The sequence below is a fragment of the Macrobrachium rosenbergii genome, chromosome 57, assembly GCF_040412425.1.
Source record: "Macrobrachium rosenbergii isolate ZJJX-2024 chromosome 57, ASM4041242v1, whole genome shotgun sequence".
In the NCBI taxonomy this organism is placed as follows: domain Eukaryota; kingdom Metazoa; phylum Arthropoda; class Malacostraca; order Decapoda; family Palaemonidae; genus Macrobrachium; species Macrobrachium rosenbergii.
This window is the reverse complement of record NC_089797.1, coordinates 4,715,391-4,733,601: the sequence shown is the minus strand read 5'-3', so window position 1 is coordinate 4,733,601 and position 18,211 is coordinate 4,715,391. Positions and strand designations below refer to the sequence as shown.

The following is an 18,211-nucleotide window of genomic DNA, read 5'->3' as shown; positions in this document are numbered from 1 at the left end:
AGAACACGGACTGAAAAAGTTGGTATTATCAAAGAGACCTTTCTCCCTCTTCAACTGAACCTTTTTATCATTATTATTTCTATTCATTTGGAAGAGGACCAATCTCCATCAGGCTAATTAACAAAAGATTGAACCGGGGACACCTTATCGATCAGAGAATCTGTTACGAGGCTTATCAGCTGACACTACATCTCGTCGATGTCTGGGAATAAGCCAAAATGACATCGTATTTTGTTTGGGCGTTCCCCTCTTTCCCTTCCCCTCCCCGAGTCACGGTGAAGACTGACCCCCCTCTCCCCCATTTTTGGCAGGGGTCCTGGTTCATCATTCTAGCTAACTCCCATCATCATTCATACACAGAATAGAGGGGAAAGAAGAATAGGGAAAAGGAGGAGGAGGAGGAGGAGGAGATGGATGTCTATAATAGATATAGATTGACTCAGAGGGTTCAATGGGGTGAAGCAAAAATATAACCCATCAGGGCTCTAAAGTATTTTATTTATGGACATGGTGAATTCTAAGGGCTCATTAGAAAAATGAAGGGGGTACTTATTTATCCTGTTTTGGTTCGTTTGAGATTAAAAAAAAATAGGTAAAAAAAAGAAAATAACTTATTTACTGGGTGATGCCCAGTAAACAAGTTCACTTTGAAAAATATAACCCAAACTTTCCTACGTGGTTTGGTTGCCCCTTTAGCATTGAAATCAATCAGTCAATCACTCAGTCAACCAGTGAATAAGTCAATCAAACCATCACTCAATCAGTTCTTCCCAAAGCGGTACAACATCCCCCCTTTCGTTTTTATCACCAAGTGAGGGCAGGGTACATACATTCCTTTCTAGGTGAATCGAGTGAGGGCATTAGTGCCTCGGGTATATATAGGTGTATATATACCCTGACCTCGAGAGTTCACCGGGCATAGAGCAAAAACTGTTCCGAAAGTGAGTACGTGCTTAATTTGTTTTGGTTCTTAGTAAGTAAGTAAGTGTGGTACTTACTTCCTGGGTTCAGGTAAGGGTATTTCGAGAAGCAATCGCTGAATGTGACAGGATTTGATAGTGGGTATGTCTCGTCAAGAGGGTTCGCCTCATGCTTGACTGTAAACATAGAGTAGGATTTTAGGGAGAAGAATTATTAGTGTCTATACTTACATACATACATATATATATACATAATACATACATACGCACTAATATATATATATATATATATATATATATATATATATATATATATATATATATATATAGAAATCATCGACACACAATCACGTGTGGAACAGAAATAAATTTCTGACTCACGTCAGGATCGAACCAGGTCTCTCAGGTGGAAAGCAAGGGCGTTATCCACTGGGCCATACAAGTCTAAAAGAAGTTGGAACCTGAGCAACTGCACCCAGGAATTACCTGGGCAAGCTAACTGCTTGCATACCAGTGAGTTTTCCCCAACTTCCCGACTCAGCAATGACCCAATAGACAACATTTCATTCGAATTATCCCTTCTGAGTGAATAAGATAGAAATCATCAACACACAATCACGTGTGGAACAGAAATAAATTTCTGACTCACGTCGGGATCGAACCCAGGTCTCTCAGGTGGAAAGCAAGGGCGTTGTCCACTGGGATAATTCGAATGAAATGTTGTCTATTGGGTCATTGCTGAGTCGGGAAGTTGGGGAAAACTCGCTGGTATGCAAGCAGTTAGCTTGCCCAGGTAATTCCTTGGTGTGCAGTTGCTCAGGTTCCAACTTCTTTTAGACTTGTATGGCCCAGTGGATAACGCCCTACAGAGAGACCTGGGTTCGATCCCGACGTGAGTCAGAAATTTATTATATATATATATATATATATATATATATATATATATATATATATATATATATATATATATATATATACAGTATATATATATCATTTATGCTGCATATATACATATACACATATATGAGAGAGAGAGAGAGAGAGAGAGAGAGAGAGAGAGAGGCAAGAGAGAGAGAGAGAGAGAGACAGGCAAATAAAGTAAACTATCAGTAATTCTTTATACAAAATCAAACCGCAGAATACGATGACTCTCCTTATCATCAACGAGGGGAAAATGAACAGACTTTAAAGGGAACTGCGCAGGAGGTACCTACGAGCAGTTTTCTCTTTCATTTTGTTTACTGTTTATGGTCTTTATCGTACCGTAACCAACATCATCTCGCTCTGGGATGCTGCCAGATTCTTGTGGGATGAGATGCTTAAGTGGCTGTGAATTTCTCAGGGCGTTAACTAACATTAATTAATTGGTAAACTACTCCTTTTTTTTTAATTTTCTGTAAAAGAAAACTATTGAGGTGGCTTTGTCTGTCCGTCCGCACTTTTTCTGTCCGCCCTCAGATCTTAAAAACGACTGAGGCTAGAGGGCTGCAAATTGGTACGTTGGTCATCCACCCTCCAATCATCAAACATATCAAATTGCAGCCCTCTAGCCTCAGTAGTCTTTATTTTATTTAAGGCTAACGTTCGTCATGATCTTGCTTCTGGCAACGCAACAACATTGGCCACCACGGCCGGCTGAGAGTTTCATGGGCCGCGGGTCATACAGCATTATACCGAGATCACCGAAAGATAGATCTATTTTCTGTGGCCTTGATTACACGCTGTACAGAAAACTCGATTGCGCCGAAGAAACTTCGGCGCATTTTTTTGTTGGTTTAATATTATTTTTTAAGTTTTCAGGCAACATGCATTAGTTTATCGTATGGTTGCATAAAGGTGTTCCTCTACTATAACTATTTTCTGGTTTAATTAAGTAAAGAAAAGTCGTCCGGTAATCATGATTGATTGATTTATGATTACTAAAATTGGCGTCACATCATCTAGGTTATGACGCCAGTTTTGGGAACCACAAATCAATCAGTCGTGATTACTGGATGACTTTTCTTTATTTAATTATTCCACAAGAACTGAAGATGTAAATAGAGAGATGCTGTACACTCGATGGAGTGAGTACCTTCAAGATTTATTGAATAAGAGAACAACAGGAAAGAGACGGAGGTGAATGATGTAAGAGCAGAAAGGGTTAATGTTAAATTTAAAAAATGTTGAATTAAAATCCCGTCGTGTTTTGGGAAAGTATTAAAAACGCCAAAATTCACTACAGTTTCAAGACGCAACTGGTCCCCTCTTCAGGCGATCACTGGAATCACCTGGTCTTGAAACTGCAGTGAATTTTAGCGTTTGCTATATATTTCCAAAACACAGCGGGATTTTAATTTGTTCTTAAAGCCACGGCAAGTGCATATTGTATATATATATATATATATATATATATATATATATATATATATATATATATATATATATATATATATATATATATATATGTGTGTGTGTGTGTGTGTTAGAAATAATCAACACACAATCACGTGTGGAACAGAAATAAATTTCTGACTCACATCAGAATCAACCCAGGTCTTTCAATTGAAAGACAAGGGCGCTGCCCACTAGGCCATACAGTTTGGTCGTGTATATATATATATATATATATATATATATATATATATATATATATATATATATATATGTGTGTGTGTGTGTGTGTGTGTGTGTATATATATATATATATATATATATATATATATATATATATATATATATATATATATATATATATATTAAAGTTAATGATAATTTGAGAATACTTGTGATAGGAACTTCGCAATTCAGAGACCAGAGAGTGGAAAGACACCGTGAATTCATGGTATTATAAGCAAGGTGTCGCAGTATGGTCGTTGTTCTACCATGATTTGTGTCAGCATGGCTTTCGACGAGCGAGCAGTTTAAGATTTATTTTTCATTGCGCAAAACCGTTACTACTATAAGTATCTGTCGCAGTTTTATTTTTGCCTAAGCAACCAGACATGCAAATGCTTAAAAATAAAAGATAATTCTTCTCATAACCAAACATGCAAGTGTTTTTAGAAAAAATAAGATATATCTACCCATAACCAAACATGCAAATGCTTAAAAGAAAAACTAAGATATATCTACTCAACCAGACATGCAAATGCTTAAAAAATAAGATAAATATACTCAAAACCAAACATGCAAATGCTTTAAAAAAAATAAAATATTCCTGCTTAACCAGACATACAAATGCTTAAAAATAAGAGATAAATGTACTCATAACCAAACATGCAAGTGCTTACATGCAAATGCTTAATAATAATACCAAACATGCAAATGCTTTAAAAAAATAAGATATTCCTACTCAACCAGGCATGCAAATGCTTAAAAATAAGAGATAAATCTACTCACAACCAAACATGCAAGTGCCAAAAAAAATATATCTACTCAAAACCAAACATGCAAATGCTTAATAATAATACCAAACATGCAAATGCTTTAAAGAAAAGATATTCCTACTCAACCAGACACGCAAATGCTTACAAATAAAAGATAAATCTACTCATAACCAAACATACAAGTGCTTAAAAAAAAGATATATCTACTCAAAACCAAACATGCAAATGCTTAATAACAACACCAAACATGCAGATGCTTTAAAAAAATAAGATATTCCTACTCAACCAGACATGCGAATGCTTAAAAATAAAAGATAAATCTACTCATAAACAAACATGCAAATGAGAAAACGAAGAAAAATTACAAGCTATATTCGGACCTCGTGAGCGATTGCCTATCGTTCTGGAGTCATGAGGTATGTGGACACCTTGTGGTGATGAGTAATGCACTTGTAAATAGATTGCTTGTAGCAGTCATGTCTGCATGAGTGATTGAAGAAGAAGAAGAAGAAGAAAAAGAAGAAGAAGAAGAAGTGGAGGAGGAGGAGGAGGAGGAGGAATATTGAATGATTGCTGTGTAGCTGAGGAAGACAAGGATTAGAAATAATAAGGATGAGAATAATTGAACAAACAGCTTACTGTAAATAATAATAATAATAATAATAATAATAATAATAATAATAATAATAATAATAATAATAATAATAATAATAATAATAATACTGAAAAAAGAAAGAAAGAAATACAATCGATCCCAATAGGAAGGAAGGTTCGTGAGAGCTCTTGGCACTCTGTGAACTGGGCACTACGCAAGTGCCAGTTTGTTGCGGGTGGCTGGGGCGAGAGGGGGTGATGCCCAGGAATGCAACGGGGGGTACGCGGTGCCAGAGGAATCATGCTCTCACAAACGTGTATAACCAGGAGGGACAGCGTGCCAAACAGTCGGTGGTTAGGCGGCTGTGTAGCTCGAGGGTTTCTCGTGATTGGAAAAGTCTTGTTGAGTCACTGATAGAATCGTTGATAGAATTAAAGTCATAGTGAATGCATTGAAATACGGGCTGGTCGTTGGAAGTGGTGTCACTGAGGTAGCTTGGTAATTTGAAAGCAATCTAGAATTCGTGCCCCCTTGACCTTCAGCAAGCAAGCAGTTCAGGGGAAGTGATTGATACTCGTAACAGGAAATCAGTGTCCCGTTTGAAATCGGTGTCTTTGTTTGCTCTGTAGTTATTGGCGTCCATCTCTTGAAGAAGCAGAAGAACTCTTATTCTCTAGTTACTGACGTCCTCCTCTTGAAGAAGCAGAAGAAGAAGAACTCTTATTCTGCAGTTACTGACGTCCTTCTCTTGAAGAAGAAGGAGAAGAAGAACTCTCACATACTTTTTTTGGTATTATTGCCAGCGATGCCTCGTCGCAACCAGCCAGAATCTCTGCAGAAGAGCGCGATGGTGTCCATCGCGAAAAATTTCGATTCCATCTGCTACCAGGCCAAGTCCAAAGAGCAGATGCACCAGATGCTCCAAGACGAATCGTACCTCGACATCGAGGGGCCTTTCGTGCACATGCGTAAGTTCGTGGAGTTACGAAATGGTCTCTCTCTGTCTCTCTCTAGTTTAGTTACGGAAGATCAGTAGTTTTTTTACGAAATTTTCTCTGTAGAAAAGGTACTAAACTTCAGTAGTTTTTTACGAAACTTTCTTTCTAGAAAAGTTACGAAAGAACAGTAGCTCTTTAGGAAACGATCTCTCTAGAAAAGTTATGAAAGATCAGTAGTAGTTCTTTACGAAACTATCTCTCTAGAAGAGTTACGAAAGATCAGTAGTTTTTTGCGAAACTCTCTCTCTCTGTAGAATCGGTTTTCCTTTTTCTAGAAATGTTACGGAAGTTTTCTAGTTTGGATGGGATTGATTGGTGTAGGTCAGTGAGGTGACGTGCTGTTTATGGCGAAGCTACACATTTTATACAATCACACAATTTTGTTCGTTATGTAACAGGCCATGAACACTTAATTTCAAATAACACTTGATTCTCCAACTATGATTCCAAGTAGTAATTTTTAGTTTGTCTGTCCGTCCGCACTTTTTCCGCCCGCCCTCAGATCTTTAAAACTACGGAGGCTAGAGGGCTGCAAACTGGTATGTTGATCATCCACCCTCCGATCATCAAACATACCAAGTTGCAGCCCTCTAAAGCCCTTTGTTGACCGAGTTGGTTGAGCTTCAGACCGTCATTCGATGGACCGGAGTTCGATTCCCGCCGCCGGCTGATGAAGAGTTAGAGGAATTTATTTCTGGTGATAGAAATTCATTTCTCGCTATAATGTGGTTCGGATTCCACAATAAGCTGTAGGTCCCGTTGCTAATAACCAATTGGTTCTTAGCTACGTAAAATAAGTCTAATCCTTCGGGCCAGCCCTAGGAGAGCTGTTAATCAGCTCAGTGGTCTGGTAAAACTAAGCTATACTTACTTTGCAGCCCTCTAGTCTCTGTAGTTTTGATTTTAAGATTAAAGTTAGCCATAATCGTGCGTCTGGCAACGATATAGACCAGGTCACCACCGGACATGGTTAAAGTCTCATGAGTCGCGGCTCATACAGCATTGTACTGAGACCACCGAAAGATAGATCTATTTTCGGTGGCCTTGATTATACGATGTACAGAAAACTCGACTGCGCCGAAGAAGCTTCGACGCATTTTTTACTTTTTTTTTTTGGAACGAATTCAGTGTTGGGGAGCATAGGTGTGTGTGTGTTTTTTTTTAATTGCCCCTCAAATGCAGTTAATTGCAATGATAATCATGATTAATGACCCAAAATATGTTAGAAGTAAAGGTAGTGACTGTACTTGATTAGGTCTTTGCATGTTACTTGCTTACCAGACTGACCTTGCTTAAACTAACCTACCTATGCCCTATGTAACCTAACCTGGTTTCACTGTTCCTGTCTTTAACCTGTCGTGACCTAACCTTACCTGATTTAACCTGACTCAGTGTAACATAACTACCCTTCCCATGTCTAGTATAATCTGTTATAAATAACATGATGATATTATAATTAAGTAGTTTAACTAGACCATTTGATGGCCAGCCCTGACCTTACTTAATATATCCTAACGTATCTTTACCTCAGCTAATACCTAAAGCTTGGTGACCTCGCACAATACTTTAAAGTTTGATAAAGTGATCTATATGCCACAATGACTTCCGGACTTCCTTCTTCACTCTTCATTGAAAGCCTTGAATCTAGAAGGGAAAGGAATGACGAAATTCCTCCCTCTGTGGTTGGGTTCGAACCCACGCTGGTCGGGAGATTGATGTTATACAGTACTTAGACCAATACCATCACGCCACTAAGAGAAAGGTTAAGCATGCATTGTTTTCCTAATGGAAATGTGTAGAATCTATAGATCACACTCAAGAACTTTATTTTTTGTCATTGGATCTTATGATGATTCATTTGTTTCTTGGTTTTTAATGGTAGTAGTCTAAATTATGTAATTATAAACTGCTGTTCATGCGTTCAGTCTAATGTATCAATTCCTTTGTGACATCAAGCGAAAGACAGCGTAAAGAAAGGGATAAATAATAAACTAGAACTGTAATTTCCGACACCAAACGAAGAGAGAAAAGGTAGAAGGAGAATGAACTGGAAAATTAAATACAGGGAATTAAGTAAATAGGGGTAAATGATGTAAAATAAATACTCTGAAACTTATAATAACAGAAGAGTGAGGGAAGAAAAACGCGTGATTGAAATAGAATTTGATTGGAATCAGGATAGCAGAAAACGCATCTCCGCTGATACTGAAAGTCTTCCCTGTGCTTTCTCTATCCCCAACCAGCCTCCCGTCTCATAACTGTCAACTGACGCTGTCACTTACTGTTCTCCCAGGGCTTGTTCGACGGACATGTCCAAGCCATCTCCATCTCATTTTCATTGTGATCTTCTCTAAGTATGGAACTTCCGAAATGTTTTCATGATAATTGGCCTCATATTCTTTTTAAGGCTTTGTTCTCAAATCAACAAAATTGTTTAGGTATAGGTTCATCTGCTTAGTGTGATTCATGTGTATAACAATTCTAATGGTACTAGGGTTAAATTTCTTATACAGTTTCAGCCTATTTGATTTCCAAGTCTTATTCAGCCTACCTCTTGTTTCATTTGTTTTTATCTTTATGTCTTCCACTTAGTTCCTACTCAAGTGAACCTGTATTGGATATCATTTCTCCTAAACATTTGGAGGACTCGGTTTCATTTAGTCTCTCTCCATCTGGTGTTATTTCGTGTTTTCGTGCTTACTCTGTCCTCATTACTTGTTTTTCTTAGATTTGTTCTGCCTCCTAACAAGCATAGCAAATAACAATAGTATTATGCAACTTGAAAATTTCAGTTAAATGCCTTTGAAAAGAAAAACATTGTAGGCCTATCACTTAGCCTAACTTTTATGATTTCATGATTTCCATCATGACTCAATATGTAATCAGCGTCTACATATTCCCTTGTATAACTACCTATTCTAACGATTGACAGACAGACAGACAAACAGACGAAAGCAGACGAAGGGGCGGAACAGACATGTCGTTAAAACAAATAATAATATTGTTGTAACTCGAAAATTTCAGTCAAGTGTCTTTGAAAAATCATTGTATCCTTTAGTCTAACTCAGATGGTTTCCATCATGGCACACTGTGTAATCAGACTAATCAGTATCGAAATATTCTTTTAAACCACCACTTCCTCTGACTACTGACGGACAGACAGACAGACAGACAAAGGCAGACGGAGAGGCGGAACAGACATGTCGTTAAAACAAATGGACAGGCCAGACAGACCAAAAGGATCCTAAAATCCGCTTCCTCCCATCTCCAACGAAGGATGAAGCGAGTCTCAAGTGGTCCCGCCACTTTGCTTCACGTCAACTGAAATCTTGGGGAGACTCGACAGAGGTTAATGGACCTTCACGTGTCCTCTGCCGAAGGAAATTCGAAAGCAAATACGAAATTGGAGAGTAAATACAAAATTTGACCTTTTTTTTTAATCTTTTATTCTGTAGCAGTCTGGCAAGTATTGCTTGCAAACGGAAATTGCTTTCAAAACAAAGCGCAACTGAAAGGGCTCGATGTGAATATTTTTTGTGCTTAAACAATAAAAACTTGTTCTGTTCGAGAGCTAAATGAAACGACGATTAATTACAAGAAAAAGGACGTAAAACTACACAGTGCCAAGCTTCAGAGTATAGGAAATGCAAAATGAATGTAAATCTGGGACATGGGTCCATGGCATATAGGTCTACCTATGTGGTCACTAGGCCTTTGGTCTGAACTTTTCGTGTTAAAACAGTAAGAACGTGTTCTGTTCAAGAATTAAAACAAGCGACGAACAACTACACGAAAATAGCCATATAACTCTACAAAATGGCCAGCTTTAGGGTACAGGACATCCACAATGAATATAGATCTTTGCCACAGGTCTATATTGTAGGTCTACCTACGGGTCACTAGGCCTATGGTCTGTGCCAGCGGTGATAATTAAGTTGCCCACAATGCTTTACGCTTTCTACGAAATTGGGAAGTAAATAAAACAAAAAGCTTGAATTTTTGTTTACTCTGTAGCTGACAGAAATTTCTTTAAAAAAAACTTAATTGAAAGGGCTGGGTGTGGATATTTTGTGTTTGGACAATAAACCGATTCTGTTACAAAAAATACTTAAATAAAATATCGAATAACTTCACCAGAAAGAATATAAAAAAAACTACAAAATAACCAGCTATAGAGTAGGAAATGCCCAGCGAATGGAGATCTTTGCCATAGGTCTATACTCTGCCACCAATGTGGGTCACTAGACCTATGGTGTGTGCCAACAGTTATAATTAAGTCGCCCACAAGGCGTAACGCTCTGTACTCTCTTCCCTGGTTTATTTTAAAACCAGCGGTTATATAACTTCTATAGCCCACTGTGAGAGACAGCAGAGCAACGTACTAAGGGCTGTGTGAGAGAGAGAGAGAGAGAGAGAGGAAGCCTTCCTTCAGCCTAGCGAACTGTCAGCATTTCTCTAAACAGTCTTTGTTAAGGCAAACATTTTAAACTGTAATGTCATTTCTCCCCAAAAAAACTTTAGTCTCTATAGCCCGGATTTTATGAGATATTACAAGTACTTGTTTTCTTTCAATACTGGCAATTAAAACACCACCATCTTACAAAGACAATGTTTATACGATGCTTTGCGAGAAAGAGCCCTTGTGTATTCAAAGTCAAACCAATTTACATGGAGCAGGAACCAAAACCACAGGAATTTTAAGTTGAAATATTGAATTAAAGACTTCCATATTGCGAAATAAAGTTTATATGTAAATAACGGTCCGTTCAAGCGTACCGTGTGGTCATGAGCCACTTATATACCTGTGCCTCGATTCCCCCACTCCCAAACTCCCACCCCCACAGTCTCCCCCCCCCCTCTTTGTCGCCCAGTTCACTTACCTTTCTAGCGTTGACTTTCCTACTCGTCACCTGCGATCTTAAAGTGAATGAAGGACCCAACTTTATGTACTTTCTGCTCATACAGACCATTCATGTGAAACCAAGGATATTATTATTATTATTATTATTATTATTATTATTATTATTATTATTATTATTATTATTATTCCTTCATTTTCGATGCCGTTCTGTGATATAGGCCTAATTGAGGTGAAAGTTTTCCTAGGTACCTACCATCAATATCTTTTTATTAGGTGTCTTTCAGATCTTTTCAGTTTTTCCTCTGCAAGGTCGTTTATTTCAAAAGACTAATACTTTATGGAAGTGACTGTGGTCCAGTGGGTAGGATGCTCGTTTCGCCAGCGAGAGGTCTTGGGTCCGGTTGCCGAAAATGCTCAAGGTGTTTCAGTATATCTCTTTCCTTTGAAGAGACATTTCAGTTTCGTTCGAGACTTCTGACGTGAATGTAGGAAGAAACATAAGGGATTATAATATAGTAGAAAAGAAATTAACATAAAATAAATAGATAAAAGCGGGAGATAAGAAAGGTGATGGAAACAGTGAATATGGAGAATTATAAGGCAAAATGAAACAACAGGAAAATAAGGGAAATTTAATGAAAACGTCACAAATGATTGGAAATAAAATAGCATACAAAATACAGGGATAAGTTGAAGAAAAAAGAAGGAAAGTGTAAATACAAGATTTAAAAGATATATACAAAATTTACATCTCGATGTTCTCCCAGGAACTCTCTTCTCTCCTCTGTGTTCCAATTTTAAGTCTTTCAAGTAACGAATCTAGAGGAAAAAATAACACTTTTATGTGCAGTGATGTTGTTTTGTTGGGACAAATATGCCCGTCCCGGGTTCCACCTACCCCCCCCCCCCTCCCCACACACGCCCTGGAAGAAATTACATAGTTTTTTTTTTTTTTTTTTTTTTTTTTTTTTTTTTGCCTGTCTGGGTACTCTTTTCCAAAGGTGTGTGGTACTGATATGATGAATATGAAGGGTCATGAAAAAGTGCGTGTTTTTACCTGGGTTTGATCAATACTTGGCTTCAAATGACTCTTGCACTAATGATAAAAATGTCTTTTTTGAGAGAGAAGTCTTGTGTCTTACGGAAGTCTTTTTTTTTTTTTTTTTTTTTTTTTTTTTTTTTTTTTTTTTTTTTGACTACTTTGAATCTCTTGCCTGAGGCTGCTTTTTAGATTGATCTTCAAGTACAGAAGTGTATGATATATATATATATATATATATATATATATATATATATATATATATATATATATATATATATATATATATATATATATATATATATATATATATATGTATATGGGTTTGTGTCGAGAGCAGTCAGTCCTTGTTTCTTTGGAATATATTCAAACTTTCTCACCATTTTCGCTTCGCGAATCAGGTCACAAATCATGGCTAAATTTTTCCAAATAACAAAATGATTTTGAAATGTTAACATAGTCTAGGTTACCGTCAGAAACACCAAAACTTAATCCATATCCTAAAGTTTTGGTGTTTCTGACGGTAACCTAGACTATGTTAACATTTCAAAATCATTTTGTTATTTGGAAAAATTAAGTCATGATTTGTGTCCTGATGACATCAATATTTGTAAAGGTATTGTGTATGGTGCTATGGCCAAAGCTTCTTCCCCAAATGTTCCCGTACGATTTCTCCAGGCCTACAAAAACCTTAAAAAAGACGAAACATTGCAAGTAACAAAGGCAGATAAGTCCAATGCAGTGGTAATAATGAATAAAAGTGACTACGTAAATAAGATAATGGCATTATTGAATGATAGTGAAACTTATACGAAACTGAGGTCAGATCCCACACAGACAGCTAACTCTCATTTTAGCAAACAAATTAAATCCATTTTTAAGGGCTCTGACCATTTAATTAAACAGTTTACCACTCAGTCCCCCTCCCTACCATATCTCTACGGTTTAGTCAAGACGCACAAAATCAATAACCCTATTAGACCAATCATTAGTTCAACAGGCTCAGTTTCGTATAACTTATCTAAAGGGCTTGTAAAAATTCTTACACCATTGGTAGGAAACATTTCTAGTACGAATATAAAAAATAATGTCGACTTTATAGACAAATTGAATAGTTTGAATTTGAAATTTGATTTTACCATGGTTAGTTTTGATGTTGTCTCTTTATTTACAAAAGTGCCGGTTGATGATTTACTGGAATTTTTAGAGGAAGAATTAGTAAGTTATGACATTGCCTTAACTGTAGCAAACCTCACAAAACTTATAAGGTCATGTATCAAAGATAGTAAATTTTGTTTCAATGGGGAATTTTTTGTACAAAAGTTTGGTATGGCTATGGCTATGGGTAATCCCTTATCTCCTGTCCTTAGCAATATTTACATGGAATTTTTTGAGACAAAATTCTTACCAAGGATTTTGTCCCGAAAAGTTATATGGTTTAGGTATGTAGATGACATTTTTTGTATCTGGCCAGTTCACGAAAATCTCGAGGAATTTCTCGTTAAGCTAAATAATTTAGTCCCTTCTATAAAATTTACTGTAGAGGAAGAAAGAAATTGTAATTTGAATTTTCTTGATGTAACTGTCCACAGACATGATAGAAATTTCACCTTTTCAGTCTTTCGAAAATCAACCAACATTGCCTCTTTTGTTCATTATTATTCCAATCACCATCAGAATGTTAAATTCTCTGTTTTTTCTGGAATGTTCTTAAGGGCTTTACGTGTTTCTAGCCCGCAGTTCATTGATACTGAGATCAAAACTGTTTATGATATTGCTTTGAAACTTAAATACCCAAGGACCTTTGTAGATGTAGCATGGAAAAGAGCCAGGAAAACATTTTATTTAACTAATAACAAACTTGAATTCAGTAAGCATATATTCCCAAATTACCGCATGATAAAAGGTTTTTACAAATTCCTAGAATTTTAAAGCTTTTCAACATAAATGTTGTTTTCAGTAATTTTAATGTTAAGAGTTTAGTGATAAAAAAATTCTCCTAAAGATGTTTCTGGCTGCATCTATGAAATTCCTTGTAAAAAACGTGATAAAATATATTATGGACAAACTGGAAAACCACTTTCACAAAGAATCAAACAACACCAATAATCTGTGAGAACTGGCCAAATATCGAATGCATTATTCGTACATATGAGAGATTTTGATCATCCTATTAACTGGAGTAAAGCAAGACCTTTAGTCCCGTGCAATGACACGGTTAAAAGGAATATCATCGAATTTTGTTTTATTAAGTCAAATAATGAAAGTGTTCTAAATTTAAGTCTTGGTTTATTTAAACTTGATGCTTTAATAGTTAAAAAAAAGTTGTTGATAAATATAAGCAAAATCAATATACATGTTTCTGCAATTTGAATGTGTAAGAAGTCGCTTGCCTTATGGTTAAGTATATATTTGGATTAGTTTTTGACCGCGTGATCCCGGATTTACCGTGGATTAACCTTTCCTGTTTAACCCCTGGCAATTAACCATCTCGTATTCAAGGTTATACAAAAAGGGGTGCACAACCTTTTGAGCTACTCGGGCCACATCATCAAACATATATCTAGTCGAGGGCCACTAGACTAGATTTTACATGAAATGATAAATAGTTTGTAGAATGTTTAAAGATAAAAAAAACACAGTTGCTCACCTGTTTTGTTTTAATGAGATTTTTGACACTGAGATTCATGTACAAGTTTTTTTATGTTAGGATGGAAATTTGTGGTTGCCAGTCTTAAAACAGAGTGCAGATTTTGATCACTTAGCCTGCTACGAATATTTGACTTGGTCTGGTTGAGCAGACTAAATGTTTGTTCACATATGTAGGTAGAGCCAAATAAGCTTGCATAAATAGCAGCTTTGTTTCTCAAATAAGGAAACTGATCTTTGGCCAAGCAATTATAAAAGTTGAGCAAGTCCCCTTCATTATACTTGGTACGAAGGCTGTCATTATTCTGAAGATCAATCAGTTCGATTTGTGCTTCGAATTCTACTTCATCAGGAGATACAGAAAAGGGGTTGCTGAACAACTTCAAATCATTGACTTCTTTCTTTAGGTCCTCAAATCGGCTCTCAAAGGCCTCCAAAAGTTTTCCTAATTTTGCTGCATAATATTCATGTCTATTGCATACTTTGTTTTCTCACACATAAGTTTGTAATTTGGGAAGTGTCCTAACTCTCCTTTAACTATCTGTAACTGAAACAATTTTAGTTTTTGTTCGAAAGCTGTCACATAATTGGCTAGCTGAGAAATAAGTTAGTTATTCCCTGAAGTTTATGATTCAAGTTATTTAAATGACTTGTGAGATCTACAAGAAATGACAAATCACAAAGCCAGTCAGCACTTGTAAGTTCTGGTACCATCTTATTCTTTTCATTAAGAACTATCTCAATTTCATCCAGAAGACTGATAAATCTTTTCGGCGTATTTCCCCTGCTTAACCACCTTACTTGAGTGAAAAACACTAAATCGCCATATTCTGCTTCAATTTCATCAAGAAATTGCTTGAATTACCAGTGATGCAAAGCTGAGCGTGACTTGATAAAATTGACTGTAGAAACTACAACTTTCATTACATGATCAAAGTCCAGTTCTTTTCCACACAAATTTTGTTGATGTATTATGCAATGAAATTGTTTCAGTTCATATTTTCGCTCTCAAGGTGTTTAATCAATAGCTGCACCAATCCATTCTGCTTGCCTATCATTGCAGGAGCCCCATCAGTTGATATTCCTACTAACTTGTCCAAATCTAACTCAATTACTGAAATTTGTTCTAAAAGTCCATTAAGTAAATCACTACCAGTTGTCTGCCCCTTCAATGAACTGAGCCCTACGAGTTCCTCATGAATAGAAAAAGTCCTCTGTCACACCACGTACAAATACAAGTAGCTGAGCCGTAGATGTAACATCAGTAGATTCATCAGTGGCTAGGGAGAAGTACACAAATTGTTTACTTTTCTCCTTCAACTGGTCTACTATATCACCCGACAAATCAACAATACGACGTTGCACTGTCATACGATTCAAACTGATATTCTCAAACTTTTTCAAAACATCTGAAGAAAGTTTTTGAGCAGCAAGTAGAATACACTTTTAATGAAATCCCCCTCTGAAAATGCCTTGGAATGTTTAGCAATCAGGTTTGCAATTTCATAACTCACTTCTGTTACGTCCTGTGCCTCTTTATTTTTTCTGAATAAACATATTTTTCTGCACATGAAAACCTTGCATTAGTGATTTAATTTTCTGCTTTCTTAGTTCACCAACAAATTTTTCATAAGGCTTGTGCTTTGTCAGATAATGCCTTTGCAAATTGTATTCCTTACAAACGGCCACACTATTCTGGCATATCAAGCAAATGATTTTTTTTTTTTTGTTTTCCACAAAGAAATATTTATCTGTCCATATTTCTTGAAATTTTCTATGTTCATCTTCAAGCTTTCTTTTTCGACTTGAGTTTTTGTCCACAGAAGTACCAGAAGCCATAGTAGCTAAGCAAAATTAATCTGAAAACACTACAATGATAAATGCCTGGCCTTGTAGCAATATCTCCTATTTTAGACTGCAAAGAAACTATCGGAGCTCAGACAAATTGGCTAACTTGGAAGGTTGCCAAATAATCATTTTACAAACTTTTTAAACTGGAATTTAGATGTATTAGGAAACCATAATTATGAATGTAAAATACAATAAAAAAAGAAAAACGAGAAAAACAAAAACAGGTTTCGCATCTGTTTAAAAAGAGAATAGTATTCAAAATTATGATAAATATTAATTTAGATATAACTTCAGGTGGTTACCTTCCCTTCACAACAACGAGGTTACTCCCGTCTAGACAACGGTCTACACGAGGTGAACGCGTATGGCTGTCTACAAGCCATACGCGTTCACCTCTTGTCTCGACTGCTTTCGTGTTCGAGGATGGTGATGAAATTATGAATTTAGTGAATGAACTGATTATAGATAACGAGATAATTCAACAATAACAAGAAAACACAAAGAATAATACATACATATATATATATATATATATATATATATATATATATATATATATATATATATATATATATATATATATATATATATATATTTATATGTATGTATGTCTATGTATGTACATATATATATAAATATATAATTATATATATATATATATATATATATATATATATATATATATATATATATATATATATATATATATATATATATATATATATATATATATATATGTGTGTTTATATATGCACAGACACATATACATACATACATACATATGTATGTGTGTGTGTGTGTGTTATATAGTACATTTTTACTATTTGTAATTATATCATAAGACGGAGTAATATGTTTATATTTATTATTTTCTTTTACTGTACAGAGAGTGATATATTGTGTTTTCTATGATAACTTCGAGGGCCGCCATGTGCTTCACTGGGGGCCGCATGCGGCCCGCGGGCCGCCGGTTGTGCAATATACATGTTTTTGGATTTTGTCAGCCTAAACTTTAGTATTTCTTTTTGTGTGGTCTTAGGTTCAGTTTGTGACAGCTCGATCCGGGATTATCCTGGATTAACTTTCTGTTTATTACCCTTTGACAACTGACCATCTGGTATTCTTGTTCTTTTTGTTTACTTTATAACCTTCTTCATATTTTTCTCATTCGTACCCCGACGATGCGTCAATAAACGTGAAAGCGCTTGATACTACTGAACTTCTGCCTGTCTTTTTCCTGTGGGATTCGCTTATATATATATATATATATATATATATATATATATATATATATATATATATATATATATATATATATATATATATATATATATATATATATATATATAATATATATATATATATATATATATATATATATATATATATATATATATATATATATATATATATATATATATATATATATATATATATATATATATATATATATATATATATATATATATATATATATATATATATATGGGCCTTTAACGATCGCAAGCGATCTCACCCTGGGGCATCCTCGCCAACAGAGCTTCGTTGAATGGGGTTTTATTTTTGCCAGGGTGGACCCTTCCCCATTCTCAGCTCCATCGGCTAGCCAAGAGAGATGGAATCCTCAGTTTATATCTCTGCTCACTGTTGGAAACGTCTGGTTCCTTGATGACATCCGCAATCCAGTCAGTCCTCTGCTACAGACAGGAAACTTTCGATCTCCAAATCCCACGACGGTGAAATACAGCGACTCCTTCGATGTCTTGGTGCCCCTGCCGTACTGGGATCAAATATTTTGCATATATAAAAGGCATTGAACTTACGGGTTTTACGCCGCGCCAGAGGTTGCCACTAGAGTATATGCAAGAATTTGATCCAGTATGCACTGCATAACCCATATTTTGCATATATAAAAGGCATTAAACTTACG

General features: G+C 35.8%; 1 protein-coding gene across 3 annotated transcripts in view; it reads left to right on the top strand.

Moving 5' to 3' along the window:
- Nucleotides 1–5,106: 5,106 nt before the first annotated feature.
- Nucleotides 5,107–18,211, top strand: part of LOC136837132 (uncharacterized) — a 117,718-nt gene continuing 104,613 nt past the window's right edge. The window contains exon 1 of one of the 3 annotated variants that reach the window (XM_067101747.1): nucleotides 5,107–5,851. In XM_067101747.1, coding sequence (XP_066957848.1) covers nucleotides 5,689–5,851 — 163 coding nt within the window. In that variant the 5' untranslated portion in view covers nucleotides 5,107–5,688. The remainder of the gene's footprint in view (nucleotides 5,852–18,211) is intronic. The other 2 variants (XM_067101744.1, XM_067101746.1) reach the window with 2 other exon arrangements.